The 14,852-nt window shown below is 40.7% G+C and overlaps 1 protein-coding gene and 1 long non-coding RNA gene across 12 annotated transcripts in view; one reads left to right on the top strand and one right to left on the bottom strand.

Moving 5' to 3' along the window:
- Window positions 1-14,852, bottom strand: part of PCSK5 (proprotein convertase subtilisin/kexin type 5) — a 457,779-nt gene that overhangs the window by 34,402 nt on the left and 408,525 nt on the right. For 2 of the 3 annotated variants that reach the window (XM_072837738.1, XM_072837740.1), the window contains exons 28-31: window positions 13,245-13,322; window positions 9,272-9,355; window positions 7,533-7,728; window positions 503-720 (exon numbers count right to left, since the gene is read on the bottom strand). In XM_072837738.1, coding sequence (XP_072693839.1) covers window positions 503-720; window positions 7,533-7,728; window positions 9,272-9,355; window positions 13,245-13,322 — 576 coding nt within the window. The remainder of the gene's footprint in view (window positions 1-502; window positions 721-7,532; window positions 7,729-9,271; window positions 9,356-13,244; window positions 13,323-14,852) is intronic. The other variant, XM_072837739.1, reaches the window with a different exon arrangement.
- Window positions 1-14,852, top strand: part of LOC140639520 (uncharacterized) — a 79,727-nt gene that overhangs the window by 7,296 nt on the left and 57,579 nt on the right. The window lies entirely within an intron of this gene.

Here is a 14,852-nt window from a genome sequence, read left to right on the forward strand (position 1 = left end):
TCTGGAAAGGAAATTAGCCCTTCTTGGAGATAATAGCAGAAAAAAAAATTCCTAGCCAGAGTGTTATTCTGTCACCTGAACTTTTCTTTCGTATCTTTTGTGACAGTGGCAATTCTCTAGCTACCTCTGTGTTCCATTAATATCAGCCTCTTCTATAAGATTTTGGGCTCAAAGAGGCAGGAACTTTGGGTTCTTATTTTTATCTCTAGCAGCTGGGATGGTGAGTGGCACACTCCTAAGTGCTCAGTACACCTGTGCGGAAGAAATCATGCAGCAAAGGGGTTTGCATTTGTCTTGGCTTGAAGAATCTATAATGGGAAGGCATTAAACTCATCTTTGATTTCCTCAGTGATGTGCACAGAGGTGGTTATATTTCAGTAAAGGTAGGGAGACTGGTTCTCTCCATTCTGCATGGGCACCCTCCCCACCCAGCTCAGATCATCGGTCCCCAGGGAGGGTGGTTTGTGAGAGCCACACTCTCCCCTGGGATGCTCCCAGGTACCTTTGCATGTTTTCTCATGGATGCAGTCCTGACACATCTCAGGGCAATGCTTGCACACCCCCTCCATGGCCACGTGCCTCTCAGGGCAGGCTTCCCAGCATGCTCCCTGGTGCAGGATGAGGCTTCCTTGGCAAGAGTGGCAGTTGGTGGCATTTCCTTCACATGTTCTGCAAGGAGAGCTACAGGGCATACACGTACTGTCTTCTGCGTAGAAGCCCCTGTGTGGAGGACAGAGCACACCTGGAGAAGCTTTCCAACTAGGGAAATGAGTCACGCTTGGTGGCACAGGATTTGGGACTTGAAGAAAAAACTAGAGGGACTATTGCTATTGTGGGACCGAATGAGGCCATCAGACTTCCCAAGAAAGAGCAGTTAGAAATCAAATCTGGGAGGAGAAAAAGGAAAGGTACAGGCATTAATTATCCTTGTGAATTTGGTTTGTTTAAAGACAATTTGTGTTAATTTGTGTAGAGTTTGGCTATCTTCCGGGTCCCCATTTTATCTCCTAATTTCTTTTCTTTTTTAATTAGAGCCTTATGTTAGAGTAGAAGATGCTTTTAATGCATTTTTAATGAGAAATTTTAATTTAATAAATTACTGAATTTAGTACTTAATATAAAATGATCATTCATAATTAGGTTAAGAAGTTGTTTTTAAAAAGCTCCAAAGGTTTAATGCCCTATAAAATTAGAACTGCTTTTGCTTTCCGATGCTCTCAGCCAACCTCTGGTGGCTTCTTTTAAACACACACACACAACATTAGCACAAAACATCAAATTTATTTACAGTAGCTGTCAGTGGAGTATATATTTATGTGACTGACTTTCTTCAAGGTGGATTCTGATGTCTGTATGTATATTATACCTCTGAATGATTACATTATCATGCCATAGACATCTCTCACTGATTGGTGAACACAGTACATATGAAAGCCTCAACCTTTTCAAATATATCTGGAAGATGAAGGAAATATAAACAATTTCTTTGAAGAAGAAAGCTGAAGGAAAAGCTAGAGCTTGCAAAACAGGAAAATCATAAACCAGTATGGACTTCTGATGTTCTAGGTATCTGTTCCAATTGTTTCCTATAATTTTCAACCTGTTTGTCAGCTATTGCTATAATAGTGCTGTGTGACAAAACACCCCAAAACTCATCGCCCGTGCATCTGTGGGAAGGCAGATCTAGGCTCAACGAGGCATATGTCATTGTACAGGGAGAGCTCAGGCATGTACTCCAGGGGAAGGAGGCTTCGCCCCGAGATACACAATGGACCCAGGTCTTCTTCATGTCCCTTTATCTTCGCTAGCATAGGGACCTACTGGAGCACATTCTTCTCTTAGCCAGGACAGAGCACAAGAAGGCAAGTTCATCCAGGCAAACAGGTTTTAAGCCTCTGCTTCCCTTCTGCTAACATCCTGTTGGCTAGAGCAAATCAACCCGGCCCAAAGTCAAGTGTCAGAGAAATCCATTCTGTGTCTTGCTGCAAAGTGACAAGCAGAGGGCACGGGGACGTGGAGGGGTGAAGAATTGTAGCCAATAACTCAGCCTACTAGAGTCCTTTTTGAATCCATGCCAATAAAGAATCCTATATGACGTCTTGATGTTTTAATGAACTCATTCACATCTGTTCAATCATTCTTTTAGCCATTCTTCTATTTATTCAGTAAACAAAAATAAACTGAATGTATCAGGAAGATATAGGACAGGGGTGAATAAGTGTTACATACCTAATGTAGTTTTAAGAAAGAAAAATTGGAGATGAAGCAGTTTAGGAGAAGAGGGGGAACCAAATAGTATCCAGATGAAAGCTACAAGCAGGCTCCCCTATCCAGTAGTATCTTAGCTTTTTTTGAACCATGATGGAGAACAAAGACACCACTGCTGTGTCCAATCAAGTGAATCTGTTAAAAATGAATTTGGCGAGACAGTGGATAGAAATACTTTACACACCCAATAAAAGTTTGATTAAATTTGAGAAATTTGAAGGTAAGTAGATTTAGTGCATTCTCAAAGCTATCATGTCTTCTACCTGAATGAGAATTTGGAGGATTCATTGTTTCTGTGTGTGTGGAGGGATTTGACTCCACCCAAAGAAAGGTCTGGCTTTCCTCCCTAGCGAACCTCTGAATTTGTAGAATTTCCCAAGTGGTAGGAATGTCCTTGTTATTCATCATTGGCCCCTCTGACCACACCTCATACTTTCTGGAAAGGAAGGGCTCAGGGTGGGACTGGCCACCCCCTGTCGTTTTAGAAGGGGGCACTGACCCCCCTGAAGGCCGAGAGATTGGAGGCTTTGGGCCACGTGATGTTACTTGACCTCTGGGGAATTTTCAGCACTACGCCTAGTCAAGGTCTCTGCAGATTTGTTTCTGGATACCAAACACGAACAGTTTGAGTAAGAATTTGTAAAGATGTAGCGCTAAGAAACCTTTTCCAGATTCTTCTCCTAGGAGAGTCTGTGCATGTCCTATAGTATGCTCAAATAAAAGGAATGGATTCAGGCAAAAAAGAGAAAAAAAAATATGAAGTGCATGAGATCAAGTTTGCTAATCTGTTGATTTAAATAGAAAATTTATCCTGGCTAATCAGGGTGAGTCAGGATATTCACAAGGGTCTAAAACATGGAAGAATGACGAGAAATAGAAAAATGTCCACGTGATTTGATATGAAAAAGACTCAAATGGATATTATTTTTTTCAATGGTTTGTTTGGTGATTCTTTCCCTACTAGCGTAACATTTTATCCACCTCTTTTTTTTTTTATCCACTTCTAATGTTAAAGCACAATAAAACAATATTGAAGACTATTGCTAACTAAAAAATATGTCAATCCCAGAAACGTGTCAGGAGGCAGCCATAAGGTTCTTCACTTTCTGAAAGCAGCCTTCTCTACACATGATATGGAGAACAAAGGTAAAAGAAATATAGGGGAAATAATTAAATTTCCTGATAACTTACAGCCCATTGACAAGTACTTGGACAGGCAGAATGAATTTTCTCCAGGACCTCAGCTGCCTCAATGTCAATACTTTGCTGGAGGTCCAAGGCAACCTTAGCTAGACATTAGCTCTTCTGTAGGCTGCAGGCTTCTGTAAAATTCCTTTGGAAATTTCCTTTCTCCCCACACTCCACCCTCCTCTTCAAGATACACGTTAGCAATCATCCCCCAAACATATGGCCCACTGATCTACATCTGAAGGGCTTCCAGGACTAAGGTTTTACTAGACAGGAGTAAGTGAGTTTTCCCCAACAACAGCTAGCCCCTCAAGGTCCTTGAAACCTTGCTTCTGAATCCTTAGAGACTTATACTGTCCCTAACCCCCTTCCAACTTGAAAATATATGAGTATCCATTCCTTACGACTCCAGTATGGCTCTTTCTGCCCACAGGTCTTGTCCCTGTGCTTTAATCAAACCACCCTTTTTTTGCACCGAAGATGTCTCAAGAATTCTTTCTTGACCATTTGCTCCGGTACCCCAACATCTCACATCACACAGATCTTCCCAGTGATCTGCTCTCCTGTCTTCTCCCTGCATTTACAAAACTTTTTTTGTTAATATTTTATTTCATTGTTTAGTTAAGAAGAAAAATAATATTTCTTTTGAGAAGAAATGGCCACTTGCCTTAAATTGTTAATTTCAAAGTACTCTAGATTGAAGTTTTTCAGCCCAGACAAACATATATAACAAAAGCTGAATAGTTCTGGAGCTTCACCTCCAGACACTTTTATAGACACCTAAGACAGTGACTGCCAGCACTTAAAGTAAGACTGTATTTTTCTTCTATCAGAGCTTCATATCTTTCACATTTGGTGAATTTGAGCACACTTTTTTGTTACCTTTTAAACAATCACTATAATGATGTATGTTACTACTTAAACTTTTCTTTTTTATGAACATATACCATATTTGAAAAAGTGGTGGTCACTAATGCTGACATGGTAAATTTTTTTTTTATTTTATTTACTCAAGTAATCTCTACATCCCACATGGGGCTCTAACTCATGACCTGGGGATCAAGAGTCACATACTCTTCTGACTGAGCCCACCAGGCACCCTGACTTAGAAGTAATTCTGAACATTTGGGTACCATTTCATTGCAGGTTATGTTCCTGTTATAAATCTTACTGCTGGTTTACGGGGGATCACACCCAAAAGGATGATTTTTCAGAAATAGCAATGAAGCTATGAAGCCAAACTGGATATTATATGTTTCTCAGACTTTGTCTTCCCTGTTTTTTCTGTAAACACAAATGTAGGGGACCTACAGTGACAAAGCTACCCAAAGCAGGGGAACACTTGCTCATGACTCTGTAGTCTGCAGGATTTTCAGACCTGTTAGTAGCTTCCCTACTGCTCAGAAAATACAACAATTTTTGGTTACTGTGTATCTGCGTACTCTCCTATAGCTTCAGAAGAGTGGCTTGATCCAGATTTGGAGAAGTGTTGAATAATCAACTCATTGGAGGAAGGCAAAATGTTGCTCTTCCTTCTTCACTTTACTGCATTGTCAATTCCTATAACATTCAAAGAATCCAAGATAGAGTTGGTGAAGGGTGGTTATGATTAAATTGTCACCATGGCAAAGGTAAACGAAGAGGCAGTGATTGACTTTGGGACATAGATTTTTGACCTTCACCTTTGTTTTACTATCATGTCTTGCTAACTTTGCTGCAGCTAGAATGTGGTTGCTGGAGCAGCCGGGCTGGGAGTTCCCTGACTCTGTCTTACAGCATCCTTCCTCATCTCCCTGGGTTCTCTTACTCTAAACTTTTCCTTCCATTGCCCTACACTCTGCCTGAGAAAATCCTTCAAGAGCTATTCACCAGGGGTGCCTGGGTGGCTCAGGTGGTTAAACATCTAACTCTTGGTTTCAGATCAGATCATGATCATAGGGTCATGGGGTTGACCCCTCTGCTCAGCTTGGAGTGTATTTGAGATTCTTCCTTTCTGTCTACCTCTCCCTCTCCCCCCTTGCATGCACATGCATGCTCTCTCTCTCACTCTCTCTCTCTCAAATGCATAAATAAAAATCTTAAAAAGAAAAGAGCTATTCACCAGTATTGGTATCTGAAAAGCCAGATACCCAGGTAGGGAGGTACCGAGGAAATATGCTATGTAAAAGAAAGCAGCCTCAAAGATCCCCTTTTGTAGGATTCTATTTGTATGAAATGTCAAGGAATAAGCAAATCTATATAGAGAAAATAAATTAGTGGTTGCTTAGGGATGGGGGAAATTGGGAGTTTCTTTTTGGGGTGATGAAAATATTTTAAAATTAATTATGTTGATGCTGCACAATTCTGTGAATATACCAAAAACCATTGAATTATACACTTTGTATGAGTGAATTCCATGGTATGTAAATTGTATTTCAAAAAAGCTATTCTTAAGAAAAAGAAACCCCAGTTAGATGAGAAGTTGGCATTGTATAATGACTAAGCACATGGGCTTGAGTGCTAGGGAGATTTGGGTTAAAATCCTAACCAAACCACATATTCGTTGTGTGATGCTGGCATGCTACCTCTTCCCTCAAACGGCAGAAAACAGTAGTATCTGGATAAGAGGATTCTTGTGAGATTAATGGTCTCGTACATTTGGAGCCCTTAGCACTGTGCCTGGACAGCACAAGCACTCAGTAAGTACCTGGTTTTAAGTGGCTTCCTTTCTCTTGGAAGTTCTTAGCCCTTTGTGTTATCTAGGCCCTAAGAAGTATGACATTGATTGATGTAAGTCTCCCCTACTGGACTCTAAGCCTTTTGCAGGCTCTGACTTCTTTCAGTTAACTTAACTTAGCTTCTAGTATCTATTCTTGTACTTAGTAGGTGCTAAATATTTATCTGCAGAATTGAACTGAATATGCTTGGCTTCTACACTAGATTGGAAGCTTCTTGAGTACCCTGACTTATGTTTGTACCCTACAGGATCTATATAAGCAGAAGCAGATACAGATACTGCTGATCTATCTCTAGCCACTACTGAGATAGATCTTGTAGATTGGTCTAACATCAAACTCTTTTCATTGGTGAGCAAATGAAATTTCGAATTCCTTAAGACAGATTCTGTTGATCACCGCCCCGCCCCCCCAAACTCCTTTCTTGCCTCCCTCTTTCCAGTCTTCCTGGCTGTCAGTGTTCTGATATTATTTGAGTGTTTAAGAGTGAATCTTGTGTAGCCTAAACTGATCCTTCTATTTCCATCCTTCTTGCCAGATGTAAGTGATGCATTCTGGCTAATGAGATGTGAAGGGAAGTCAGAGGAAGCTTTCCTTCCTTTTAAAAAGAGATAGAGGAGGAGTCTCTGGTTGTTGCAGAGTAGGGCGGTGAGGTTTGGAGACGGGGCAGACAGGGTGGCTCAGGGGAGGACAAGCTAAGAAAGATACAAGACCAAAATGGAAAGACTGTGGGTGTTTAATGAAGTGTCGGCCACTGATGTAACCAATGCTGGATTTTAAACTTTTGTTATATGGGATAATAAACCCCACATTGTCTCAGTCTTCCTACTTAGAATTTCTGCTGCTTGTCACTGAAAAGTTTCGTGACACACTTTTCCATTTGCTGTTCCCACTTCCTTTTTTTTTAAACCCTGGAGGTGGAACCATTCAGGGGAAGAGAAAAGGCATTACAAACCAGAGGACTGAGGAAACCACGAGGAATCAATAAATAATTAACCAGGTATTATTCTATATTTATTATTCATACCTCACACCTCACCTACTGTAACCATTTAAAGAGAGATTCATGTGTTCACAGCCTCAAAGACAACTCTTTGATCATAAACACCAGGTGGAAAAAGAGCATATTTTCACAAAAGTAAAAAACACGTACATATAAGAGCCACCAGGGAGAAGCGTGCATCTGGCCTTATGTACGTTTTGGCTGCTGTGGCGCATGGTGATGTCAGAGGCACGAGGGGACACTTCCAGAGGCTCTGTAACCAGGGAGGGGAGGAGGTCTTTGGTGCCAGAAGGAATCGCTGTAAAAGTACCGTAGGAGGAGGACCCCGAGTGGGACGTGGAAGGAAGAGGGAAACTTACTCAGGGCACGTGGTGTAGCACCTGCCTTCGTGGAGGAAGACGGGGAAGTCTGGCCGAGTCTGGCACTTGCTGCAAAGATTGGCTCCGGAGCAGGATGCGCAGTCCTCGGTACAGTTCTCACAGCTGCCGTTCCTCGCCGAGGGCCAGGTGCCTTCGGGACAGGAGGAGACACAGGCCTGGGCCAGCAGATAGGTGCCTAGAAACCCAGGGAAGGAGGCAGAGCAGACGGTCATCGTGTGCCTGGTCCAACGGCGCACACGACCATGCAGGGAACGGATGCTCACAACTGCTGTTTTATTTTTTTTATTTTTATTTTTATTTTTTATTTTTTATTTTTTTTACAACTGCTGTTTTAAACCTCTCCAAAGGCCTACATATGTGGAACACTTAATTCCAGCAAACCAAAGTATTTATTAGTGATGCTCAGTCTTCCACATTGAGTTAAATCTCCAGAAAAGAAATAGACAGTGGGAGGCTTTTGCCTTGTTTCTTTTACTTTCCTACTGGTATTGGTGTAGGTCCCTCTGGGGCCTCCCTTTGCCCCTTTGGGTTATTCACACCATCGCCCGTCTTCCTGTAAGGCAGTTACCCCTGTGCGGCTCGAGGGTGTCTATTCTGCTTCCCCAAAGCCTCTCCCGCTCGACACTAACATAGAAGCAACTCTTCCATCCAACGCCACCTGGAGTGGGCAGTCCATCTTTTTATCTTTTTATTTTTATTACTTATTTATTTAAATTTAATTAGCCAACATATAGCATATCATTAGTTTCAGATGCTGTGTTCAGTAATTCATCAATTGCCCATCACACCCAGTGCTCATCACATCATGCGCCCCTGCTTATGCCCATCTGGCTCTTCATTTTTAATTGGAAAAAAAATGGGGTAACATCATTATTGAGGAAAATGATTTTAAAATCACCCTCGACTCCAAAATCCCAAGAAGATTCCTTCAATTTCTGTTTGTAAACTTTCATATTTCATACTTTTAAACGGTTTTGCCTCCCATCCCACTATGAACATTGCACATTCCCACACAATGAGCATTTTAATGGTCACTTTTAATTCTTAAATTCTCAATAGTGACGTTAATAAAATACCTCCTGAATTCAGGGAAGTTGTTTCTGATGTTTTGTTATTATAGAGGATGAAGCAGTTCATCTGTCAAGCTGTTAGGTTGTACTTGAGATTTATTTTTCCTCCTCTAAATTCAGAAATGAAGAAGGGAAGTACCCTCCCCTGGAGTCTCTACCCTAAGTTCTCTTGTTTTGGCTAATGTGCTTTAAAGAGTAGTGGAACCCCTAGAAATGTCAGGTACCCAGAGACCCTAACAAAATCTGTGGCCAAATCAACAGATAAGTTCATCACACCTTTGGATAAGAACATTAACATTTTTCTTTTCTTTTCTTCTTTTTTTCTTTTTCTTTTGAAAGCCAGTTGCTTTTAGTTTTTTTTTTTTAATATTTTATTTTTAAGTAATCTCTACACCCAACATGGGGCTTGAACTTACAAGCCCAAGATCAAGAGTTGCATGCTCCACCAACTGAAAGGTGCCCCTGAAAATCAGTTTTTATTAGAGGTCACTCTTTGGGTCCCTGCATTTTTCCAGGGTATCTAGTGTGACAGGAACAGTGAGGAGACTCGATCAAATCCTGCAAACCTTTTACATAATGATGCTGATGTACATGAGAGACAGTGAATTGGCTTGGCCACTGCCACCTCTTGGCATATTCCACACTGACCTTTTGGACATGAAGTGCACTGGGTTGCAGATTCACCACAGGTTTTACAAGAAGGATGACATGGCTGGTGTCCTCTCAAAATGTCTGTGTAGGGACAGAAACCAGAAGTCAGTGTCCTTTGAACAGGTTCATACATTGTATTAACATGTTGGAAAGGATCTCATGTGTAATCTTCCTTCCTGCCCTGAATAGAACCTCTTCAATTTTGCATTGGTTAAACACTGGTACCCGCTCATTACCTGCACGGTAGACTTTATTCATTTATTTTTTTCTCTTTCTTCCAATGGATTATCAAGACATTGTTTGCAAACGTCCAGTGACAGGATAGCCTTAAATACAAGGAGGCTGTTTGAACTAACCGGTGTTCCTTCTTTCATATATTAGAAATCTGTAGAAGTGTGTGCTGTGTGTATGCATGCATGAAAGAATTTTCTAGTTAAAGGTCATCACTTCTCTCCTCAAGATTCTTAGGTGACCATTTCTCTTCACTCCAAGATGATAACAGAATTCATTGTGTCTTTTGTAGAGTAACTTTTTCTTTCCTTCCTCTCTGCACTCCCCCCCCCCACCCCTTTTTTCTTGTTCTTTGGAACCAGGTTTCATAATCGGTCGATGTTTGGGTTTCTGTGTTCTTCAGAGTAGCCACTGTGGAATGCAAACTTAAATTTATCTCCTCCTAAATCTTCATTAAACATTCACATAATGGAGCCACCTGTGAGCTTTCTGGTCGATCAGGTGATCTGTAGGCCATCCCAGGTCAAGGCACCATTAACCTGGGAAACACTAGAGGTGTTCTTTTCTGCCTTTCCCCCCCAACTTGAGAGCATTAGGTGGCCAGGCTTTTCCAGAGAATCAGCAAGTCCACAGGACAATGTCAAAGAGCTACAGACTAGCCTTAGTGGCATCACTCAGTGAGTACATGAGATCTTGACTGAATCTCTGGAGCTGCTTGGGAATCAGCATGAGTCTCACAGGAGAAAATTTGAAAAAGAAGTTCTAGCTCAGGATGTGTGATATGAATGACCCTGACCCTCAGTCAATTGTTCTTGTTGGCATCTCCCCATCCCTCTCCCTTCCTTCCCTCCCTCTCTCGCTTCCCACTCCTTCCTGCTTCTCCTGAGAGTCAGTCTGACACAGTTGGTTCTGTAGTCACACCTGCCTTCAGAGCCCAGCTGTGCCGCTTACAGGAGGGTAACCATGGATACGGTAATTAAACTCAGAGAGTCCTATTTTCCATGCCTCTAGAATGAGAGCAAATGGTGGTTCCCTTACAGAACTGTCGTGGGAACTGAATGAAACAGTGTGTGTAACACGCACACATAGCGGCACAGTGAATGCTAGACCTTCTGCTTCCTTCCTGCCAGTTTCCTCTGAGGTTACCCTACCTCCCCATTTCCCAGCCTTGGACCTGAGTTCTCTTTTCCCTCCATTCAATATGGAGTGACACCAGGGGGCATTGCTTGGTTTCTCTGAAGGCTTGGTTAATTAGCTGCAGAGATTTTCCACAGAGAAAACTAGATCCAGGGGTAGGTAGGTAGACAGACAGATTGGTGTGGGTGTAGATACAGACAGATAAACATCAATGACCATCCTGCCGTGCTAAGTGTCCGTTCTCTTCCTAGTCTGGAGAAAGAAATATACCCTGGTTTTCCAGAAGACTGACTCACTGGTGAACGGTCCCTTGTGGGAGCTGGGAAGAGTTCAATTAGCCTTGTGCACAGCAGTACCAGGCATAGGAACCTCACAAGAGACAGCGGGAATCTCCACAGGACCTAGTGTCTCCCCGAAGGCCTTTTAAACCAGCAATTCCACTTTTGTGTAAATAATTGAAGGAAATGAAATCACAGTCCTCAAGAGGTACCTGTACTCCCATGTTCACTGCAATAGTCAAGACATGGAAACCACCTAAGTGTCCATCGGTGGATGAATGCATAAGGAAGATGCGGTATATGTATACAAAGAAACACTATTTAGCCATAAAAAAGGAGATTTTGCCATTTGCAACAAATGGATAAATCTTGAGCATTAAGCTAAATGAAACACGTCAGAGCAAGAAAGACAAATACTCTATGATTTCGCTTCTGTGTGGAACCTAAAAAGAACCCAAACTCCTAGAGTAGATTGGTGGTGGCCCCGGGTAGGGTAGGGGTAGGGGTAGGGGTCAGAGGAATGGATGAAAGGACACCAAAAGGTACAGACTTCCAGCTATAAGATGAAAAAGTGCTGGGGCTGTAACGTCCAGCATGATGTCTATAGCTAATACTCTTGTATATGTGAAAGTTGCTGAGAGAGTAGCTCTTAAAAGTTCTCACCACGCACACACAAACACACACACACGCACACGCACACACACAAGGTAATGTTAACACTACGGTGGTAATCATTTTACCGTATATACATACATCAAATCATCACATCATACATGTTAAGCCCGCCCAATGTTACATGTCAATTATATTTCAATGGAATGAAAAGCAAGATACTTCATGTCTGAGAGGAGTTCTTAAAAAAATAATAGCAAAATAATACTTATCAGACACCTTGAAAATCTTTAGTATTGTATATTGAGGCCAATGGCCAAATTTTTCCCCCTCCAGGTATTGAATTTATCATTTTTATACTAAACTTTTTTATTTACAAAGATATGAGATTTTAATGAACTTTCTCAGTTTTTATTAAATATAATGTATATATCTACATATATGCATGTGTTTATAATTACATACGTCTCACATTCTGGCAATTTGGTATTTTACTGTGAAACGCTGGCTATAGGGATCCCTGGGTGGTGCAGTGGTTTGGTGCCTGCCTTTGGCCCAGGGCGCGATCCTGGAGACTGGGGATCGAATCCCACGTCGGGCTCCCGGTGCATGGAGCCTGCTTCTCCCTCTGCCTATGTCTCTGCCTCTCTCTCTCTCTCTCTCTCTGTGACTATCATAAATAAATAAAAATTAAAAAAAAAAAAAAAAAAAAAGAAACGCTGGTTATAAAATTCTGTAATGCCAGCATGCTACCACTAGAGGGAGATCTGTACACACAGTTAACAGCAATTACGTGCGGCAATGGATTGTCCCTGCCAGACAGGGACTTTTTCATAAAAGATTAGTGATTTAATCACAACAAGTAAAATTTGACCTTGAGCATAGTTTTTCTTTTCTTTTCATTTTTTTTTTCTTTTTCCACTCCAGAAATTCTGCACTGGACAAGACCTCAAAGAAAAAAAAATTACCCTGACCAGGAAAATGTAGTGTCTCTTCTTCAGAAACGACTATAGCTAAACCATATAAAACAGAAGTTTTATTTTTAAAAACTTTGTTTTAAATAAGCAATACTAACACAGTTTAAAAAAAAAAACAACAAAACCGAATAAAGGGAATATATCGTGAAGTATCTCTCCGTCTTTTTCATATAAACTATATCTATTCACACTGTTTATCACATTGCTTTTTTTTTTTTTTTTTTTTTTTTTTTGTATTTTTGGGCCCATTCTCTATGGCTATATAAAGAACCCCCTCATTCTTCTTTATGACTCCATATTGTTCCATTGCATGGATGTATCATAGTTCATTTTTCTAACTGAGAACTCTTGGTGACCACTTAGTGTTTATTTATTTTTTCCAATCTCAGCTCTTCCAAATAACACTACAGTGACAGGGAAGGCAAAAAGCGCTCTTCCAGCCTATTCTTATAGATCTGCAGGACCAGAGCCTTCTCTTTCTCTTGATAGCCTCTCCCAGAGATAACCACTCAGCACATCAGGAATGCTCTTAAATACTCCAGAAAGCTCCATTGCTGTATTTCCTCCCAGTCTTTGGCCTTTGAGTGCCTACGTTGTGGTCACCACCTCTTTCTGTTTTCCTTTTAGGAATTCTGAACCCCATTTCCTCCTGGTAGCCCAGCTTCTTGGGTTAGTTTCTATATCACAAAGGTTTTTTGATTCAGTGCGATTGTCTTCTCCCTACTTCCCTGTTACCTCTTTTGATTTGAAACTTCCGCCGTGGCTTCTGTGGCAGGCTCTTCACCAAAGATGGACTTGCAGTGGGCACAGGCTCTTTTTTTATTAAAAAAAAAAAACAAAAAAAACAAAATAAAGTGTTTTATTTTTTTAATGCAAGAAAGATAAAGGTCAGTTTCGCCTCTCACCTTACCACTCAGAAATGCCAGAAATGTGTTCTTCAGCCCGTAGGTTTCCCATCTTCATATTGAATGTGAGTGTATAATTACACACGCATGTGTGCATGTAATCATCTACGTCTTCTGCATATACCATATTGACCATTTTGCATTTGATATTATTTTATAGGCATTTTTGCTATTAAAATTCTTCATACACTGTATTTTTAATTGTTTATGTATTTGCATGAACCGTAATTCACTTAATTTTTTTCTTTTGTTACATTTTTACATTGCTCCATCCCCCTCTTTGTTTTGGTTATTATAAATAACTCTGTTATTGACATCTTTATACACATTATTAAGTCAGGACTCTGCTTGGCTCTTAGGCATCCCAGCTGACCATTATTTGCTGACTTCTTTCTGGAACTATTTTTTCCCTGACCCAGGCTCCCCAAATTACTTGCTTTCTCATGACAGGGAAGATTGTTTTAAAAGGGAACTTGTGTTTCCTGTGTGAAGACAGGGTCAGGTTAAAGGGTTGGGGAGTAGTATAACTTTTATTGTGCCTTATTCTGTCCTGGGAGCTTTCTGTGTGTTCTCTCATTTAATTCTCAGATGACCTTGGCTGAAATAGTTCCATGTTCCTATTTTATGGGTGAGGGATTCAGACAAGATGAGTAACTTGTTCAAAGTCACACAGTTAGTAAAGAAGAGAGCCAGGATTTGAATTCTGGTACGCTGAACTCTAAAGCCTACATGCACTAGAGAGACTTTTTAGTGATTTAACTGGGATTTTAAAATAGTTCGGAAAGAGGTCAAAGCAGTGGTGTAATATGACTTTTTGGAAAATAAAACAAAAAACTTGATTTGTAGTGTTTGCCAATTTCTGTGGTGTAAATACTCTCACCATAATGGATGTCATCCTGCCAGTGGTTTAGTGATCCCCCAGTGAAATTCCTGGATATTTAACAATCAGTGCAAGTGGAGACAGGTGGTTCCTTCCTGGATCCAGTGGGCCACAGGTAATTATTTACTCATCCAGGGTCATGGGTTTTCTTCACTGAGTTCTGGTTTGTTAATTAAGTAAAAATAATGTTCTTATTTCTAAGTGAGGCAACCAGACAGATAGATAGATATAGATATAGATATAGATATAGATATAGATATAGAGAGATATACAAAGTCCTTCTAAAAATCAGATTTTTGTGGCATTCTTAAAGTTCTCTAAGATTCAGTTGCTCACAGGCAACATATCTCCCCACCATTGAGATTTATTTTTTTACATATGGCTCTCAGTGTTGTGACTGATTCTGGAATTCTAGGCTTCCTCCGGGCATAGGAATTAAGATCAAAAGACAGTCTAGTGAGAAATTGTTAGGATGTGGTCAAAGATAAAAAGTTAATTCCCCATGTCTGTACTTTGTAGATTAAACTATCATCATAATATGTAATTGGAGCCTGTGAC

Source organism: Canis lupus, chromosome 1 (genome assembly GCF_048164855.1).
Source record: "Canis lupus baileyi chromosome 1, mCanLup2.hap1, whole genome shotgun sequence".
Classification (NCBI taxonomy): Eukaryota; Metazoa; Chordata; class Mammalia; order Carnivora; family Canidae; genus Canis; species Canis lupus.